Source organism: Pelodiscus sinensis, chromosome 9, assembly GCF_052426305.1.
Source record: "Pelodiscus sinensis isolate ZL-2025 chromosome 9, ASM5242630v1, whole genome shotgun sequence".
Taxonomy (NCBI): domain Eukaryota; kingdom Metazoa; phylum Chordata; order Testudines; family Trionychidae; genus Pelodiscus; species Pelodiscus sinensis.
Window position 1 is genome coordinate 19,017,066 of NC_143060.1, and position 21,439 is coordinate 19,038,504.

Below are 21,439 nucleotides of genomic sequence, written 5' to 3' on the forward strand. Positions count from 1 at the left end.
TATAACAGAGTTCCAACAAGAATCAAATAAGTTCAAGGAGGATAGGTCCATCAATGGCTACTAGCCAGAATATGCAAGGATGGTGTCTCTAGCTTCTGTCTCCCAGAAGCTGGGAATGGGCAATAGAGGATGGATTATGATGACTGCCTCCTTTGTTTATTCCTTCTGAAGCACCTGGCATTGGCCACTCTTGGAAGACAGGATACAAGGCGAGAAGGTCCTTTGGTTTGACCCCACATGGCCATTCTGATGTTCTTTGATAGGGCTGAAATGTATCTGTTCCCTTGCCGTAACCCACTCACCTTCCAGTGCTAAAATAGAGCCCAGGAGCCCTGATGGGGTCTGCCTCTCTCCACAGAGGTAGTAACAAAGTAAGAATATACATTAACATTTTAAGGCTAATCATTGTCCCTTAAGTGATTTGCCACAAGATGTCAGAATATGTTAGTGTTAGAGCTGACTGGGTCTACTATTTATTTATTTTCTTTATTTTCTATAGGAATTAGATACAGTGCTCCCATCAGCTAACTGCTAAGTTGTCTGCCAAAAAAAGTAAGAGTTTTCCAGTGCCTTAGTACCCTTTGATAAAGATGATGGGTGTGTGTGTACGGGAGAGTGAATGGGGTTGGTTCCCTGCCCCCATTTGTGCTTGGCTTGTACTGAGCATGCTTAGTAACACAGCTGAAGCCTCTGTCCTCAGTCCACCCAGCCATGCTGTCACTCTTCCTACATCATGACATGCACAAGTTCCTTTCCCCCCTCCCCCATCTGAAATGGCATCCCTGATTGGCCCTGGTTCTCTATTCCAAGCCAATGAGAGCTGCAAGAGTGGAGCTTGCAGGCAAAGGCAGCATTTGTAGGCTCCCTGCCCTGCCTTCCCCAGGGCTGCAAGGATGTGCCAGTTGTTTCCAGGAGCAGCACAGGGAGTCTGCCTTAACTGTTCTCTGCTGCTGCTGGACTGTTAGCAGCTGATCTGCCAATTTTAAGCCCAAATCTAGGAAGCTTCCATCCAGTGTTCTGCATATGTCTGGAAAAGATTAGAGAGAATGAATTTTGTTATGTGCACCAATACTGGGGTAATGTACAGATGTGCACCACCAGTAGAAATGAAAACCCTAGATATAATATATATATTTTTAAATTACCATAGGGATAATTACTCAAGTCACAAGTTAGGCATTTGAGAATTCACTACTCAAAAAATGAAACTTAAGCATGAGAGAAATAAAAATTACAAAATGCACAACTAAAAAAACCTAAAATAACACACTTTGAAAGAAATAAAAGAAGCAACAACAACAGCAACACAAGCAAGTGATAGAGTTCTTGCGCAAAAAGTTCTTGCACAAGAGCACATCCACACTGCCATGCGCTTTTGCGCAAGAGCGTCCATGGCAGTGTGGACGCTCTCTTGCGCAAGAAAGCTCTGATGGCCATTTTATCCAGAGGGGTTTCTTGCGTAAGAAACCCCTATTCCCGTCCACACTAGCCTTTTTGCGCAAGAGCTCTTGAGCAAAAAGGCTTATTCCTTGTGTGGAGAGGAATAACTCTTGCACAAAAAGCCCTATGTTCTTACACTTTACTGCAGTTTTTCTTGTGCAAGAACAGGCTTGTAGTGTGGACACTGCAAGTTTTTGCACAAAAACTCAGCAGTGTAGACATAGCCACAGTGTGTGAGAGTGATAGAGATTTGCATTGTCCTTTAAATATGCTGACCACATTCAGACATGGGAGACAGGAAACTCCCTCTGTCCCAAGCACTGTTGTGTCCTCCTCCGCCCCCCCTTTTTCTGCCCCCTCCCAGATTAAAAATGGAGTGGATGGGGGGGAAACTCTCTGGCAAAAGGTCCCCCCTTTATATACTTCCCCCACCCTGCACAGCAAGCAGGAGGCTCGGGGGGTGGCGGCTCTAAGTCAGAGGGCAAGAGAAGCATGATAATGGTGAGAGGGACAGCTGAAGTATGGGCACTTGATAGCCTCATGGTCAAACCAGTTAGGATCATCCATCAGAAGCTCCAATATCTAGCAGTCAATCGCAATCGAGTGGCTGGTGACCTGTTCTACAGGTTGCATGATTATCCTTGAAAGATTTTTTCCTCTTCTCCCTCACGACTATCTAGGGGCCTGATACCGCAAAGACTTAAGCAGCTGCTTAATTTTACTACCATTACTTCCAATGATTCTTCATTACAACAACAGTTTTAACTATGTGCATAAGTCTTTGCAGGATTGAGGTTTAAAACTTTAATATTAATATTTGTAAATTAAATGCATGAGTTCCAAGTAATATTTTCCTGAAAAAGTGATTAAAGAAATGTCACATTAACAGTTTTACTTGTGTATCAGAAAAAATGAAGTATACCTTTCTTTACACGTATATGCTGTCTATGAAACAGTAATTGACAATATAAATATCTACCTTTTCTAGCATTCATGCTAAAATCCTATAAAACTCCCCTACTTGGAACTCCATTTGAATGACAGTTCTGTTCCTTACTATTTGTGCTTTGTATTATCAGAAGAAATAACCTATATTCTGCTAAAACCACTGTCCGAGGAACAAACAGATACACATACACACAAAAGACACAAAAGCATTAATCAAGGGAGAAACTTGGAAAATGGATCAATTCATATTGCACTGTTGGCAATAGGTAATGGTCATGTGAATCTTGTCTAGGACTATCCACTGAGTAATGTTCTTTAGGTTAAGTTGTCAGGGTCCTTGACAGTATTACTGAAAGTAAAGAAATAACTGGAGTATGAAAAATTTGAAAGAGATGATCGATGTAGATCTCTCCTTTGCTCCCAAACTGCTCCCTAGATCTTTTCCCCCTGATGCACAGCCGGATTCCAAGCTGGCAAAGAACAGGACTTCAGACTACTCCCAGTAAGGTCAGATCTTTGGGAGTTAGGTGCATAAATAGCTGTCAGCTGCCTGAAGCCCTATCTGCCCTAGTGCTGCCACTAGAAGAGCTGAACATTTGGTGAATTACAGGTCCTGTATTTTGGCAGCAGACCAGGCCTGTGTGGTGACTGAGTCAACAGTTATTCTAAGTGTGAATTTGGCACCTTCTGACATTTAAAACCTATGCATGTTCAGGCCAGGATGCTATGGGTCAATGTAGGTGTTTTGCCTTGAGACATCGGGGGTAACAAGCCAGGTGTAAAACAGGGCAAGAGGTGCCTTGTTAGCACCCATTAGCTAACACCCTGCAAGCCTCTAACGCTGGAGAGGAGCCCACGGTAAACTGGTGACCTTAAAGCCCTGGTGGAGGCCCCTCGCTTGGCTAAAGGGAGGCCACAGGAGAGCCCGATGCAGCGCCTCAGGCAGCGGGCACGCTCCAAACGGGTAGCGCTTAGGGCTGTGGGGGCTCGGCCTGGCAGGCCACGTGCTGTCCTTCCACTCCCCATTCCCCTGGACGCTCCCGGCTCCCCTTCTCTCTGTGCCTGCCCCATCCCCTCTTCGCGCCCAACGTCCTCGCGCCCGCGTGACGCTGCCGGGCGCGTGCACGCCAACCGCACCCGGAAGCAGCTCGACTCGGGCGCGGAATCGCTGGCGGGGGCGCGTGAGGCGCGCGTCACGGTGAGTCCCTGTGTCCAGTGGGATGCGGGGAGCTCGCGCGGGAGGGAAGGGGGCGGGCGGCCGGGAGCGCGCTCCCGTGCTGAGGGAGCCAGAGGCAGCGGTGCGTGTGAGGCGGGCCACGCTCCACAGGTGTCACCCCGGGGCGGGGCCTCTGGAGTCGCGGCGGGAAGTTCACGCGGGGATTTGGCGCGGGCCCGAGCTGCCTACGTGAAGCGGGCCCGGGTGGGGCCTTCTGCGGTGTGGCGGGGGGAGTCCGCCCCCATCGTGTGGGAGAACCAAGGGCTGGCGGGAAGCGTCTGGTCCTGTCAGATGGGGGCAGGTCCGCAGCCCCCTGACGGGGAGCATGTGGCCTCCCCCTGCCACTGATCTCGTGGGGAGGGCGGATGGCCGTTGAGCTCCGAGGAAACCCGCATGGTGCGAGACGGGGAAGTGGATCTCTCCTGGGGTCCCTGGTGGGGTCATCTGCCCACCGAGCAGACCCCCCCTCGTCGGAGAAATCAAGAGCTTGAAAAATTCACCCCCGTGACCTTTTCCTCTTTGCCTTGTTGAGCTGCACTTGGGTCCCATCACAGTGCTCCTAAGAGCCTGATAACATCACACACAGGCATGTGGCGCGCACACTAGGGTTATCATATCTGAACGTTTGAAAAAGAGGACACACCGGAGAGGGAGTGTATCTGTATCAGTGTCTACCTACTCACGTATTCATGTGTGATATTAATTAATCTACAACGTGAGTTGGTAGATACTGATAGAGATACACTCCCTCTCAGGTGTGTCCTCTTTTTATTTAAAAAAAGAAACTGCCATCTTTGTTCAAACAGATCAGCTACTGTGTGGGTTCCCAAAGGGGGGGCACATGAAGCGACCCAGGCCTCCCCCCTGGTCAGTCCCCTTTCCCCCCAAGTTTTGCTCCTATTTTTGTTTTTTGGCCCTGGTCAGTTTCTTTTTTCTTTTCTTTTCTTTTCTTTTCTTTTCTTTTCTTTTCTTTTCTTTTCTTTTATCAACAAGTTTTGCAGCTGTTTTTTTGGTGGGGAAGAGGGGCATGAGGGTTTCTGAAAAATCAAAAAGGGGGTGTGATGCCGAAAAGTTTGGGAACCACTGAGCTACTGCTTCTTCCTCTTCTTTCACATTGCCCTTTTATTTATGTGGTCACTGGGATGTAATAGTGCACATGTCAATTGAGCCTGGGCTCGTTGGTTAACCTTTACGGTTACAAGTAAGGCCCCCACCCTCCTGTGCTGCTGCCTCTGTGTCAGAGGCAGCACATTGGGGGAGGGGAGAGAGGTGGGAGCTTTGCCTCTAATCCAGAGGCAGCAGCACAGGGAGCAGCTGAAAGCCCTTCTGGCTACCCATGCTCTCACTCTCCACACACCAGCTCCTGGGGAAACACCCCTGCATGTAAACGTGTAACTGTTGAATTTTTTCAGTGCTTACACGTTTACATAAATATGTACATTTTAACATCCCCAGTTGACACAATTTGAAAAGACTGGAAATGCCTCATACATTATTATACCTCGAGTTGAACAAACATTCATTTTTGTATACAAGGGTCCAAGCCAATAAGTTTTTTTGGGATAGATCCCAGAGGTTTTCTGTGTTTTTGCCTGGTCCACTTATATGTGAGTAGTAAGTAGTTCATTAGATAGCACAGAAAGAAATTAATAATGAATCACTGACAAAATACAAAATATCAATAACTGAGATCTAGAACTAACTTACTATCCCACAAGATCTTATAATTGTAGCTTGACCATAGACAGTATAAAACATGGATCTATGAAATCATGCTGGTATTGAAATGAGTATTAGGATAAGCAATATGATAGTCAGAATGACTAGATTTGATTACTTGGGTGTCACCTATTTTATAATTATGTTCAGTTCTTTTTGGTGGTGTTGCATGTGATTGGTTTCAGAAAATGTTGAAAAATGCTAATTATTGCACCTCAGTTGCAATTTCCTCTCTGGTCAAATGTTTAGAGACTGGTTCAGGGCTGCTGCTGACATTTTAAGTGTTTCCTTTTCTGCATCTGACAGGAGCTTCAACAGTTTAATAAAGTTAAAGTTTTACTTAACATTCAGTAGCAACAAAAATAGTGAAAACATTACATTAATGACACTAACAAGTAGAAGTCTAATGTTTCCTGGCTTGACAAAACAGAAACACTGTGGTGGAACAGCATGAGTGTTTTTAAGACTAGTACCTATTCTTAAGCACTCATCCTGAACAAGTAATCAGAAAGGAATTGATTTTTTTTTTCTGAGTCACAACAGCATTATGCACCTACATCCTATGAGGTGGTAGATTTCCTGTTCAAATTTTGTCTCCTCATCAGTCACAGTGGGGACTTAAACCAAGAGACCCACATCCCATGTAAGAATCTTTAACCCAATAGAGTAATAAGTAAGGTCCTCCTTTCTCTCCTCCCTCTAGTCATGTTGTGAAGTTAGGCAGCTTCTGAGCACACCTATTGAATTGGGTTCGGCACAATTTAAGCAGAGGAACACTTCTCTTTCCCCTGACTTGTGGATCCCTTAGTTGGGAGATAAGCTTCTAGGCACCTGGAGTGTGGCATTGGTGCACATTTTCAAAATAAGGAATGTAGGTGCCTAGAGAACTTTTAGTGCCAAAACTTAGGTGCTGGGTGAGTTTAGGTACCAACAGGGTTAGGCAGAAGCTAAGCAGAAGTTTTGTGGATTGCAGTGTTCCTAAAAATAGGCATCATTTAGGTGCTTAAGTATCTTTGTGTTCTCTGTCCATAGGTGTTCTTTATTGTTACTACTATTTGTTTTGCATTATACATCTATGCATCACTTTCCTTATCAGAGTATGAAGTTGTCTGTTCTCCAAGGAGCATAGAATATCACACAGACAAAACACAGGGCAACCATTGGTCAAGGAAGAGTATGGAGCAGTTATTAATGAGGAGGACAAAGTAATATGGAATTCTTTAAGAACTGGGTTTTTAAGAAGGAGAAAGAGGGAATTTGATAGACAAGAAAAGAGAGCTTGTTCTAATAATAAGGAACTGTGCGATGGAATGTGAAAGCAAGAATGGCAGCAGAAGATGAAAAGAGTAGAAGAGAAGGAGAGTCTAGGTATTGGGGAGGATGGGATTATTTAGGACTTGACAGGTATCTTAAATTTAATCTTGAAAAGACAGGAAGCCAGAAAAGGGATTCAGGATGAGCGCACCTATAGGTTGGAGGGAAAGATTACTTTAGCAGTAGTATTTTGAATAGACTGGAGTGAGGGCACATTATGGAGGAAAAGGTCACCGTTTACATTTCTATCTTGACACTGATAAGAGATGGGTTTTAGCTGGGATATAGAGATTTTGGTATGTTACAAGAAGAAACAACAAGACATATGCAGCACTTGTCTGTGGTGTCGGGGTTAAAGACTGATGTTACAAGCCAAGGGGAAGGGAGAACTCATTTAGAATGACATTACTGATCATTTTGTCAATCTTAGTTTAATATTTTATTTAGACATGTAACATATGCATAAGCTATATAAAAATCACACAGATATCAGAGTTAATATCCATTTATGCAACTCGAGGACTGCTGGAGAGAGCAATTCTGGGTGGCACAAGATTCAGTCATTGGTACATAAAGTGTGGGTAGGTACATAACCTAAAAATATCTGGTGATGTTGTTGCTCTGTCACAGACACAGCTGGTGTGAATGCTCATGCTGCTGTTTCTTGGCAGTAGCACAAATGTTAAAATTTACTGACTCTCAGTGCTGTCTCTTCTTCTCAGAGGACAGAGACTTTGGCTCTCAAATCCAGAGTTAGACTCCTCCACTGCATGGAATCTTCTGTGGAGGAGATGCTACTGCTGTTTTGTCTCTGGCTGGGCTGCCTGTTTTAAATTTATGTTCTGATTAATATGGCTAATGCAGTTTCTTCCTCAAACTTCTTACACGGTTGAGTGAGAAGAAAACATTTGGGGCCATAGAGGTTTGTGAGTTGTACAAGATTGCTGCATCAAACCCTACAGTGGATGTAATATATTTGATGTGAATGTTCCCCTGTGTTTTGGACACAATTATATCAGACCCGGATTCGGTGTTGCCACTAGGTTCTTAGGATGGACAACCAAGCTCTATAGCAGGCAAGCTGAGGGCAGGCCAGCCCTTCTGTGTCCTTGGTTTCACCCCTCATATATGCTTAGAAAATTTCACCCTGAATATCTTCTGTGGAAGGCATCTGTGATCAGTAGAGTCCCGTAAGTGGAGGTGGGGTCCCTGATTCCTTTTTGCATTTAAAACCAGCATAAAAGAAAAAGTAAAACTCACCTGCTGTGACTCTATTATCATTTTTAGCTTCTCATTTCACTCTATGTGTGGCCCAGCAAAACTATGTTACACTTCCACCCTCTACAGGTAACATTTGTAATCCCTGTTTATAGAAATGGACTTAATATTTTAATGAAACGTTAAGGACTAAGGGCCTAGTTCAGCTCTGGTTAGTATCAGACTCCTGGAACCAAAAGTAAGTTGGCTTCAGAGGAGCAGTACCCATATATGCCATTACCGAATTTAACCCTATGTTTCCAGGTTATTAAAATGTGTTTGTTTTGTTTGCTATAAAAAAAGGTGAGGAATCATAGACTGAAATTAAAGGCATGGAAAATAAGGAATGATTTCTCTTAGTCGGGGGAGTGCTTTTGACACTGCAGCCTGGTGGTATAGCTGTGGCATGTATATAAGAATCCAAACTAAAGCTATAGCTTTCTTGTGCTTTGTGGAGCTTAACTCTCAGGAGACTGCAAAAAGACATGAGTTCTTGTCCTCATAAATGGTTATAAGAAAAAGCATATAATATTTATTCAAAAGAACATGAAAGAAATAGCACGGGGGGCAGGAGGGAATCACCCTCTTCTCTCCCTGCATTTTCAGCAGTTACACATTTATTTGAATAAATGTATTAGTAGTCCCATTGGTGTAAACAGGACTACTCATTTCAGTAATCTCTACTTCTGGGCATTTTTTTTTTCAGAATCAGGTCTGTATTTAGAATGAGCACAGTGACACCAATCAAACATCCATTCTTAGCCTAAGTCATCATGTAAGCATACGATAATGCAGTAGAAAAAGTGGTTAAATGTCACTATCAATTCTGTATTTGCTATTGTTAGTTGATTAATAGTTGAGGAATTTTCAGAATTGTACAGAAATCCTTGAAAATTTTGCAGGTTTTCAGTAGTAAGTAAACTAATGAGCTGCTTATGGTTATGGATATGGAGCAGCCGAAGTATTTTCTTTCCTCCAATTTAAACATTGTAACAGGAAGTTTTTTCAAATTATATTGTCCATAAAGAAACCACATTCCACCTAGCTGTATTACATGTATAGTCCCCAACATACTAAGGAATTGGAGTCTAATAATGTACACATGTGTGCAACATAACATTGGTTTGAGACTTGGGTTCCTTTCAGTAGTTCAAAGTCTTTCACTCTTTCTTTTGTCAGAAGCCTTGTCAGCTTGTGGCTCAGAAATGGGAGACAATATTTCTGTTTGGTTTTATGTTGAGAAACTTTTCAGTGCTTGGAACAAACTCTCTCATTCAGGACTAAAATTGCAGCATGGAGAAAGAAGCAATATTGCTACACCATATGTATACAGTAGTGTGGGGCAGAGTGAGACTACCATCAGTGTCTCTAAATCAGTGGTCTCCAACCTTTTGGGGCTGTCGGGCGCCCGGGGGTGGGGCCACTCACACGCCGGGCACCCAGTGGCGGGGCTACCCATATGCTGCGTGCCCAGGCTGGCGCCACCCATGCACCGCACTCCCGGGGCTGGCGCCGCTCCTGTGCTGCACGCCCAGGGGTGGGGCTGCCCATACACCACATGCCCTGGGCTGGCTCTGCTCCTGTGCCACGTGTCCGGGGCAGGGATGCCCATACGCCACGCGCCCAGGGCCGTAACAGCCCATGCACTGCATGCCCGGGGCCGGCACCACTCCTGTGCCGCGCGCCCAAGGGCATGGACACCCGTACGCCGCACGTCCAGGAGCCGGCAGCGCCCGTGCACCTCAGGCTGGCGCCGCTCCTGTGCCGCATGACCAGGGGCCGGCGCTGCCCCCGTGCCATGCACCCGGAGCTGACACAGCCCTTGCGCCATGCACCCAGGGGTGGGGCCGCCCATTCACTGCGCACCATGGGGCCGGCACCACCCACACGCCCAGGAGTGGGGCCGGCCCCGATCACCCAGCGGGCGCCATGTTGGGGACCACTGCTCTAAATTATCATGGGATTCCAAGTGCATAAAGGAACAGTAACATAAGCCGAATGATAGAGTTTGTTTTCTTGTTTTCAGGTACCTTCTGGATTGATTTGAACAGCAGCTATGGAAAAATGGAGCTTAATTACAATTACTATCCTACTAGGACTTATTGTACGCTGGGCAGTATCGTTTGGGTCTTATTCAGGTAATGTATAGTTACAGTCTGCAAAACAGATATATAAAAGTGAATTGCAAAGCTTTTGTTAAGAATTAAAAATTTGTTTGCAAGGTGTTATAAACAGGAAGCAGTACATAGCCATATTATAATAGTCACTGTGCCTCTCTAAGGTTCTGAGAATTTGAGTTGCCATTTCTCTGGAGTTAGTAGTGAGCCATATCACAGCCACTGCAATCCAAATGTTGAAAAAAGCTATTTCATTCTAATCCCCCTATTTCTGTTTAATCCTGTTTTACAAAGTCCACCACTAAAATGTGCTAGAAGGAATAAAAGAGCAGCCAGCTTTCTTTCCTGCACCTTAAATAGTGGAGTAGTTGCAGATTAGAACTATAGTATGGATAGTTAGTCTTGCCCTTCAAAATTGCTCATTTACTTAAAGCTGTACTGGTAGTAGTGAAAGAAGGGTGATACCGGTGGTTTGGAATGAAGATAGATTTTTACAATCATCATCCACATTTGCCTGAATTTGTTGTGAGTTAAACCACAGTTGTAACATTTACTGGATCCATTTCTTCTCCATTCTCCTACTTTGTGTTTCTTGTAAAAGAATAACATAAATGTTTTCAAGACTCCTTGATGGCTCTTCTACATTGGCTGTTGGACGCCTTAGTCAATTTTTACAAAGCTTCCTTTGGTTAAATGCTTAAACACTTCCAATCTCTGCCAGGTAGGAGAACCACAAAGTGAGATTAGGACTAACCCCTAATTTCTCATAAAATAGCTCAAAGCCTTGACCTAAAACCACAAGAATTGTCCAGGTTTTTTTCCCGTCTAAATTGATGCATGACACTTTGGTTTCATTTACTTGGAGTGGTCGTTTGCTGTTAAACTGAAAAAATTAAGCATGATTGTTTGCTTTCATAATTGTTAGTAAAGAAGCAGGAAGCCACTAAACAACCAGTGGTGTCCTTGGACAATCAAGATGTTAAAGGAGCACTCAAAGATGATAAAGTCATTGTGGAGAACCTAAATTAATTCTTTGCTTCAATCTTCAAGGCTGAGGATATTGGGGAGATTCCCAAACATGAGACATTCTTTTTAGGTGACAGATCTGTGGAATTGTCCCAGATTGAGGTGTCATTAGAGGAGGTTTTGGAACAAATTGATAAATTTAACAGCAACAAGTCATCGGGACCAGATGGCATTCACCGAAGAGTTCTGAAATAACTCAAATGTGAAATTGCAGGACTATTAACTGTGGTTTGTAACCTATCCTTTAAATCAGCTTCCGTACCTAATGACTGGAAGATAGCTAACATGATGCTATATAAAACCATGTTATGCCCACATCTTGCATACTGTGTACAGATGTGGTTGCCTCATCTCAAAAAAGATATATTGGCATTGGAAAAGGTTCAGAAAAGGGCAACAAAAATGATTAGGGGTTTTGAATGGATCCCATATGAAGAGAGATTAAAAAGACTTGGATTTTTCAGTTTAGAAAAGAGGAAATATGATAGAGGCTTATAAAATTATGACTCTGATTGGGGTGAAAAAAGTTAATAAGGAAAAGTTATTTGTTTATTCCCACAATATAAGAACTAGAGGTCACCAAATGAAATTAATAGGCAGCCGGTTTAAAACAAACAAAAGGAAATTTTTCTTCACTCAGCACACAGTCAACCTCTGGAACTCTATGCCAGAGGATGTGGTGAAGGCTAGGACATTAACAGGGTTCAAAAAAGAGCTAGATAGATTCATGGAGGTTAGGTCCATCAATGGCTATTAGCCAGGATGGGTAGGAATGGTGTCCCTAGCCTCTGTTTGTCTGGAAATGGGTGACAGGGGAGGGATCACATGATCCCTCTGTTTGTCTGGAAATGGGTGACAGAGGAGGGAACCTGTTGTGTTTCGTCCATCCGTCTGGGGCATCTTGTATTGGCCACTGTCGGCAGACAGGATATTGGGCTAGATGGATCGTTGGTCTGATCCAGTATGGCTGTTCTTATGTAACTTGCATGCATTCTAAAGATATAAATTTGAGACCTCTCTGGTAGATAGCTTAGGTCTTGGAGAATTCATCTATGTAAACTTACACACAAAATTCAATAACTTTTCTATTAATATCACTGTATTACTGTGTTATGTTGCTGTGCTGCATGCACTCACCATGTTAAAGGGACAGTATTAATTAGATTATTTTTAATGAATTAATTCCAGAATTATCCAGCTTCTGAGACAGTACCCTTTAAATAATGTTTTGAGTTTTAAAAAATTTCCTTAAGTTTTTTTCATAAGGAATTTGTTGTTCTATAATTTGTCCTTACAAAAGAATTTTCAGCAAGGAAGGAATTGAGTAAGTCATGTGCTTTTACTGAATTATGTGAGTAGTATCATTGATTTTACTGGGACTTTTTGTGTACTTTGTTGGCTCATGGCCTAATTGACTATATAGGGGAAATAGTAGACCTGATTATAAACCAGGACTGTCAAATGCATAAAGTACATTGGAAAAGATAAATGTTTTTACACATGGGTGATTGGTGATGTAGGCAAAGGACGTCTCAGCCTTCCCAAAACTGCCTACTTGCCCAACCACCTAAGGCTGGGGCTGCTGCTGGAGGAGGCTGGTACCATGGCGCAGCAACCCAGATCTGCCCGGCCCTGGAAGACTGGAACTGCGGCACGGCAGCCTGGCCCCCGGGGAAGGCTGGAATCGCGGCGCCGAAGCCCGGCTTCTCTGAGCCACCAGGGAAGGCTGGAACCATGGCACAGCAGCCCGGCTTCGCCCGGCTTCCAGGGAAAACTGGAACCGTGGTGTGGCAGCCAGGTTTCATCTGGTCTCTGGGGAACGCTTGGACCGTGGCATGGCAGTCTCCAGTCTCTGGAGAGGATGGGGCCAAAGCGCGGCAGCCTGGCTTTCCCCGGCCACTGGGGAGAGCTAGGCCAGGGCTGCATCACATAGCTGTGGCTCTCCACGTGGCCAAGCGGGATAGGGCTGGGAGTTGTCTCCAGGGAAGGGGCCTTGGGTGGAAGAGGCAGGGCTGGGCCTTGCCTTCCCCAGCTGGGCCTTCACCCGACACCCATGTCTTTACAGAATGTAATTTTTAGGAAGATGTAATCCCTTTATTTTGCTTTGCCACTATTGCTCAGTGACGTTACACATTTGATCAAAAGATTAGAAGTAGTTGTTTGCTGTTTTCTGAAGCAGACTCTGCTGGCAATGCTGATTCAGCATTGTTCAGAATAGTGTGGCATGAATGACCAGACTCCAGGAGGTTATTTCCACTCCTATTAACTATACTAGTCTTCTCTATATTATGTATCTTGTTTGTCCTGTGATGCCTTTTTGAGGCATTACTAGTCTTGTTGAATTAGAGTTATGTTCGGGAGAGGACAGATGCATGGCAGTGAAGGTCACTATCCAAGGCAGCATGGTTAAGGCTACTGGTTTTAGACAGTTATTCAGGAATAGTAGTTTATAGTACATTCAGGTCTGGTCTATGCTATACCGCTGCTGTCGATCTAATCTCAGCTATGTAAATAGCGTAGCTGTTACAGATGTGCTTACCACACAGTCTTCCACGTGGTAAGGTCGTTGGCAGGTGCTCTCTTGTCAACTTCACCTACACTTCTTGTCCTGGAGAGTTGGGAGAGCTCTTGGAGGCCAATTTATTGTGTCTGAGTAGATGTGCTAAATTAGCCACCGGTAGGTTGATCACTGTAGCATTGATCCACTGTGTAGTGAAGACAAGCTCTTAGAGCTGTGGTGTAGGGATGTAAGCGACTAGTTGACTATCCAATAAGTAAAAGCTTATCGGATAGTTGACTAGTCCCTCGATTAGTCACTTCCCCTCCTCCCCCCCATGCTGTTTCTATTAGAAGCAGCAAGTTGGGGAGCAGGAGCCGGTGCTGGGGAGAGCTGGCTTAAATGCCGGTTTCCCCCAGCACCATCTCCATGGGGGACAGGGAGGCAGCGGGTAGCAGGGACTGGGTGTGAGCTGGGAATCAGCAGACTCTGTGCCTCTGCTTTTTAAATGGCCAGCTGATTCTCAGCTTGTGCCAGGTCCCCGCACTGAGCACTAGCCTGTTTCATTTAAGGCTGGTGTGCAAGGGGACGGGATGGTGCGAACTGGGAATCAGCTGTCCTGGCTTGCACCAGGTCACCCATACTATGCTTCAGCCTTTTAAATGTACTAAGAGCCTGGCAGCTCTTAATACATTTAAAAGGCAGAGCCATAGTGGAGTTAGCTCCCAGGCTACTACATAGCCAGGGTGGGAGCTAACCCTGCTGCGGGTCCCTGGCTTATCACCTAATTGACTTGTCAGGGGAAAATCCATCAACTAGTTGATTTAAACTAAATTTAACATCCCTACCGTGGTGTCCAACCAGTTCTGAAGCATTATAAGGGCTACTGCTATAGCGAACTAGCCACACTCAACTGGCCAAATAGCCACATGTTCTTAGTGGCTAGCCTGTTGGACACCATGGCCTTAGGGCAGTGGTTCCCAAACTTTTTGGCATCATGCCCCCTTTTTGATTTTTGAGAAACCCTCACGCCCCCCTCTCCCCAAAAAATAGCAGCAAAACTTGGGGTGGGATTGATGGGGGTGTGTGTGACTGGGTTGCTTTGCACCCCCCCTGTAATTTCTTCCCGCCCTCCCCCCCCCGGGGGGTACGTCTCCCAGTTTGGGAACCCATGCCTTAAGGTTTTAAGGGCCAGATTTTGTCTTCTAATAAGTTTTCAACGCCTCCTTTAAATGAGTAGAAACCAACTGCCATGTACCTGAAGGCAGAATTAGGCTCTTGAAATCTCCAGTTTCCAGACAGCAATAAAACGGAACAAAGCAAGGGTTGATTTAAAGAGCCTGTGTGCAGTATCTGGGGCTTTTCTTGTAAGAATGGAAAATTGGAATGCATGTGAACAACAATATATTTTTCTTAGATTCTGAATCCTAGTTGGCTATATATCTGCTGCTAGCTTCAGAAAGGTGTATTAATTAATGTGGTAGGATTCCTTTTGCCTTTCTTGAGTAAAGATTCCTTAGGCATGGTTGACATGTTCTTCTGGTCTGGTTTAGAGCATGCTAATATTTAAAAAAATGTAAGTACCTATTCTGGAGCTAGCAAATTACTTAGTTCACCAGCTAGCTGAATATAGAAAGTAGGACTTGTCTTAATCCACTGTCTGACCTAATTTGCTAATTCTAAAATGATCTGATTTCCATTCCTTATCTCTTTTGGACGGAAACAGTGATACAATTCCTGTATATCCACAAAAATTTTGAGATGGTGAGAAAAATGTGGTTAATATCATTCCTTATATTTAGTAAATTCTGTGACAGATTCTGTCTGTTCTGTGGATTTATCATTGCAGGGTGGGCATTGATGAGACTTTTACTCTCAGATGACCTCACCTATTTGGGAATCTTTCATCTAAATGTTTCTTATTATAAAAATAATGCACAGTCATTGTGTGACCACAAAGAAATCACATATATTTGTGCTTGTGTGAATCCCACAAACATAGATCATGTGAAAGAATTATAGATGGATTTCCTACATCTAAAAGAAACTCTTCAATCTCCATGAGATTGGAGTCAATATCTCAGTGGAAGAAACTGTTAGCCATGTTTTTGTTCTTAATAAGTAAGCATAAGATAAAGGCAGTGAATATTCTGTATACCATGCCTGTATAATGTGTGGCTACCCATCACACCATTTCAAGGAACTTGTTTGTGAGGAAACCTATGAAGACTTTGCATTGATAAAGATTTTTTTCATGGCATACTGAACTAACCTCCCAAGAGTCTTGTAAATGGTGTGCATGTGTGTGAGAAGCTTCCTTTGACATTGGTCATCACTCAGAATTGCTACATAACAATCACTCAGGGTATGTCTACACTACCCTCCTAGTTCGAACTAGGAGGGTAATGTAGGCATACCGCACTTGCAAATGAAGCCCGGGATTTGAATTTCCCGGGCTTCATTTGCATAAGCGGGGCGCCGCCATTTTTAAAACCCCGCTGGTTCGAACCCCGTGCAGCGCGGCTACACGGGGCACGAACTAGGTAGTTCAAACTAGGCTTCCTAGTTCGAACTACCGTTACTCCTCATTTCACGAGGAAATTCAAATCCCGGGCTTCATTTGCAAGTGCGGTATGCCTACATTACCCCGCTAGTTCGAACTAGGAGGGTAGTGTAGACATACCCTGAGTGATTGTTATGTAGCAATTCTGAGTGATGACCAATGTCAAAGGCAGCTTCTCACACACATGCACACCATTTACAAGACTCTTGGGAGGTTAGTTCAGTATGCCATGAAAAAAATCTTTATCAATGCAAAGTGTAGACATACCCTCAGTTGAAAGATGTGGGAAAAAAGATTCTGGTAAACAAAAATGGAGAATAGACAGTCTGGTAACTCAGAAACATTTGTGAAAATTAGTTCTTCCTACTCGCTATATGGGGCCATTTTAATAGAATAATATTACATCACACATTAGAAATAAGTAAACTGCTTACAGTGTTAACACTGTTAAGAACTGTGGAAGAAGGGCAATTCATTTACTGTTTGATTTCAGAAAGTGTAGTAGTGCATTTTTGCAAACAACAAATGTATAGAAATGCAGTAATTTTACATGGTCTTATTTCTGAGAAAATGCAACAGTTTTCATGCTATATTTGATAACATTACCAATGACTTTTTAAAATGATCAGACTTCTGCATCTGTTTCTTAAAAATTGTACTAGTTGATAACTGCACATCTGAGAAATATTCAGATCAGAAGTATGCTTGTATTATATTACATATGTATGTTTTTATAGGAAACATCCATTATTCATTCTGTATCAGTTTTATATAGTAGTAATAGTGATGTACCCAGAACAAGTATGATATTAATTTTCAGATGCATTCTTGGAGGAAAAGCAGTGTCAGACACAAAAAATAAATACTTAAGCATTCTTTGCCATCTCTTGCTTTTTTAGGTGCAGGAAAACCTCCTATGTATGGAGACTATGAAGCTCAGAGACATTGGCAAGAAGTTACTTATAATCTACCTATCAAGCATTGGTATGTATCACTTTTAAATTTCAGGTTACAATGTGTAATGAGAAAATTCAACTTAGAGGTGCATAAAAATAAGATTTGAGACTTTTAAATCTATTCAAAAGATTCTCTGAATTACTCTAAACACACAACCTCTTCCTGTTCTCAGACTGAGGTTCTGCTGTTTTCACTTAATAAATGTGCAAGTGTTCAGAACTTAATTTTGATTTGTTAGGCCTTTGTATTCAAACATAAAAGTATGACAAGCAATAGTCTGAGAATGCAGTAAAGATACAAAGAATGTGCCATGTTTTAGCTCATCCTGTGTAAAAGTAGTAAGATGAGCTACTGCTATTAGATGAGAAGGAATTGTGTCCCTAGACTCTGTTTGTCAGAAGCTGGGAATGGGCGACAGGGTTGGGATCACTTAATGATTACCTATTCTGTTCATTCCCTCTGGGGGCACCTAGCATTGGCCAGTGTCGGAAGAAAAGGATACTGGGCTAGATGGATCTTTGGTCTGACCCAGTATGGCCGTTCTTATGTTCTTATGCCATTGGAACTACAGGAGACCATAGTATTCAAGTGTAAAATGTACAGTCTTCTGTATCTGTTCAATGAGGATCTTCTGTTAAATAAAACAAGCCCTTGTGTACGGATAATACTTCAAGTAGTGTTGTTATGTTTGCTCACTGCATTTTGACAGTGTCTGTTGTTCCTAAGTCCTTAACAATTGTTAGAATTATGAAGAACAACATAACTCTGGAATCTGCACCATTTGAAAGACATCTCACTTGTATTCAATTTTGGGATACTTGTAGACTAGTATCTCAACTCTTATATTCAGTATCTGAAACTTAGAAGATGAAGCTTGTTTTGGATAGGATGGAAATATCCAGTATGAGAGCTTGCTACACTCTAACATGTAAAAGCACTGTTAATCTATAAAGGTTAAGAATCTGAGTAATTTTGGTTGCACTCATTTAAGTTTGCTATCTAATAGAACTGTTATGCAGCAGCAAATGAGCTGCAATATACATTTGTTTTGCTTAGGTACAGGGCGATGTCCTCTGAAGTTGGCATGCTTCTAAAATACATCTTGATATTTTCATAGACTTGAATCCTAATTTAATATTAGAAATGTTAAAAATTGCTTTAGTAAACTATGATATGATTTGTATATAGTTTCCTTGTATGAGATTTCTCTGAGCCAGAGGCTGGAATTTAAATATTTGTCTTTTTTCCTGTCTTTCTCTAGAACCCATACATACAGTAATTGCTCATTTAACACTATAGACATGTTTCAGAAAATGATTGTGTTAAGTGAAAACGTGATATGCGGGGTCAATTTTCCCATTGAAAATAATGGAAAAGGTGGGGTTGCATTTCAAGCGGTGGTGTCTGTTGGGACCGGGACATAAGGTTGGGGGAGAAAGGGGACTGGGTTACAGCAGGGAGGGGAGGTGTTTGGCTCTGGGGAAGGAAAGGGAAGGACAAGGCAGGGGGCTTGCAGCTGGCGGCTGCATTTCCCCAGCTGACCGGTCGCCGGCAGCTGCACGGGGCTTCCCCAGCCTCCTTGCAAAGCAGTGGAGGTTCGCAGCTGGCCACACTGTTCCCCAGCGACCCTCTCTGGCCAGATGCCTCACTCTCTCCTCTGCCCCCTGCTTGCAGCCCGTGGCTGGGTTTCCCCAGCTTGCAGGTCGCCGGCAGCTGCACGGGCTTCCCCTGCCTCCTGGCAAAGTGGCGGTGGTTCGCAGCTGGCCGCGCTGTTCCCCGGCGACCCCCTCTGGCTGGACAGAAGGAGGCAGGGGAAGCTCCGCGCAGCTACCAGCGACCGGCCAACTGGGGAAACCCAGCTGCGGGCTGCAAGCGGGGGGGGGGAAGGAGAGAGAGCGAGGCATCTGGCCAGAGGGGGTCGCCAGGGAACAGCGCGTCCAGCTGTGAATTGCTGCCACTTTGCCAGGAGGCGGGGAAGCCCGTGCAGGTGCCGGCGACCTGCCAGCTGGGGAAACCCAGCCACGGGCTGCAAGCAGGGGGCAGAGGAGAGGGAGTGAGGCATCTGGCCAGAGAGGGTCGCTGGGGAACAGTGTGGCCAGCTGCAAACCTCCGCTGCTTTGCAAGGAGGCAAGGGAAGCCCCGTGCAGCTGCTGGCGACCGGCCGGCTGGTCAGGGAAATCGTGTTATTGCGGGGACGGTCGTGTTGTTCGAAAAATGTTCCCTAAAAAAAAATCGTGTTATCGCGAAAACATGTTAAGCAGGCACATGTTAAGCAAGGAATTACTGTATTTATCAAAGGCTATGTTCATGGCATCCGGTTTTCATGTATTTCTAATTTAAAATGAGGGAATTGTAATGTGCCATTTTCCCATTGAAACTACAAATTTAGAGAAGGATAAGAATTAAAATACATTAAGTACCTGGGAAACTTGCTCGTAAATTGCAGAATATTAAAATCCATGGAAAGAGCTGAACTACCACGGCATGAGAAATCTTGAGTGTTAGAAGAACAAGTGGAGATGCAGCTTAAAGAAATACGATTTATCATCAATTGTTCATAAGGTACTTCAGGCAGCTCATACGGAATTGAAGAAATATAATTTACTGTAATAAATGTCAAATATTGGCTGCATTTGAGTGGATAGACTGGAAAAGCCAAGAACTTGCCGCATGGCAATTATAAAAGACTAGACAGTCTGTTTCATTCTGAGATTTAAAGAGTCTGATGTCTTATTTTTGTAACTTTTATTTTCCTTGAATAAAACCTTCCTCCTTTCATCTGGAAGATGTAGCTAAATTCTAACAGCTGCCAGCCTTCCACCGAAACATCGACAAAGCAGAATTCTAGGCAGGAAAACCCTTCCCTTGTATACCCTCACATATTGTCCTCCAGAGTTTTCTTTCTAAGTTAGAACTAGGTAAAGTGGCTATTGCTGACACCTCTGATCCAGGTTCATGGCCTTGTGTCAGCTATTTAGAAGGTATTACTTTGACAGCTCAGTTAAATCTGCTGTTAAATTTCCTTTAGGCTTTTGTTTCTTCTACATACTGATAGAATTACCCAAAAGTAAGTGTAATATCCATCTATATTAAACTCCACTTTGTCTACATATGTATTCTTGTATGTCTGCCCCTAATTGATTATGGTATACTTTATAATCTAAAAGTAGGGGGAACTAGGTTCAGAATTTTCCAACAGGTACTGTTGTGCTTCACAAAATGTATGTTATCAAATCCAACTTTGTTTGTTATTTATTCATTCCTGTCATGATTGTGAAGGGCAAGAGCCTGCCCTCAGACTTTAACAGCAGCTCATTACTCAGATAATATTTTCTGCCTCTGTGTGAGGAACATCTATTGATGTTCGTAAGAGTTCTTTGTATAAAGAAAAGCAAAATTGGATCCAAGGTCTACAACGTGGATCAGAGAAGGTGAATTCTTCCTTACAGTAGTTCTGTGTAAGCTCTCTACCTCCTTGTTTCACTCAGTGATGACACAGTTTAGTATCAGAAATACAATGTTTTCTTTCAAAGTAATCAATTGTGATATTACAAAAGTGAACATTGCAAAATGAATTGCCAGGAGAAGCAGTTCTGATTTCAAAAAGATTTCTTCATACCTTTGTCATTCCGGGGTTCATCAGTGAAAGGAGTGAAATAGAGTGCTGCTGCACCTGACTGTTTAATGAGATTTAGGTACTGTATTTTAACAAATGAGTGCATATGTATGCATGTGAAACATGGGGTACTGTAGTGAAGAAAACATACATTTCTTGGTTCTGTTTCAGTAATGATTTGGCTCTGTGGCTATTTGTCAGCAGATGTTTTTCTGGCTTTAGCTTTGCAAGTTATTGGGCCTTCCACTGATCTGTGGCTTTGTCCATCATGGATCTAAATATGACAGTTGTGCAAAGCATGTGAAAGGTGCTTTATGAAGTAAGAGAATTCTCCTGTATCCAGTCAGGAACAAATCTGGTGAGCTGATGTGCCCTCTGAAGGTAAAAATGGACTGCCTAAATCCAAAGAACAGAAATTGAGAACCTTAATGTAAGGGAAACCACCCTACAGATGAGATCAAATCAATATTCTTTAAAAGTTGCCCTTTTTTGAGCTCTGCTAAATCTGTGTTCCTTTTTTGAAGAATTTGCATTTGACTTAAAATTGGTGAGGATTTCTGTCGTAACAGGTTCTGGATTTGTTTTTCCAACCCCGTACTGTTTTGCATTTTGATGGCAACTGGTCACTAGCTGTGGTATTGCTTTAGCACAGTGCTCTATTGTAAGAAACATTTTGGATTTGCATTTTTCATTTTGTCTCTCATGTTGACTTATTTTAGTTTTGAACTGTAACTTACAATAGTGTACATCTTTCATTTCAAAACATGTT

The 21,439-nt window shown here is 43.3% G+C and overlaps 1 protein-coding gene across 3 annotated transcripts in view; it reads left to right on the forward strand.

Annotated features, from left to right (window-relative positions):
• Positions 1 to 3,440: 3,440 nt before the first annotated feature.
• ALG6 (ALG6 alpha-1,3-glucosyltransferase) overlaps positions 3,441 to 21,439 on the forward strand; it is a 50,242-nt gene continuing 32,243 nt past the window's right edge. The window contains exons 1-3 of one of the 3 annotated variants that reach the window (XM_075936152.2): positions 3,441 to 3,586; positions 9,921 to 10,032; positions 16,997 to 17,081. In XM_075936152.2, coding sequence (XP_075792267.2) covers positions 9,951 to 10,032; positions 16,997 to 17,081 — 167 coding nt within the window. In that variant the 5' untranslated portion in view covers positions 3,441 to 3,586; positions 9,921 to 9,950. The other 2 variants (XM_075936153.2, XM_075936154.2) reach the window with 2 other exon arrangements.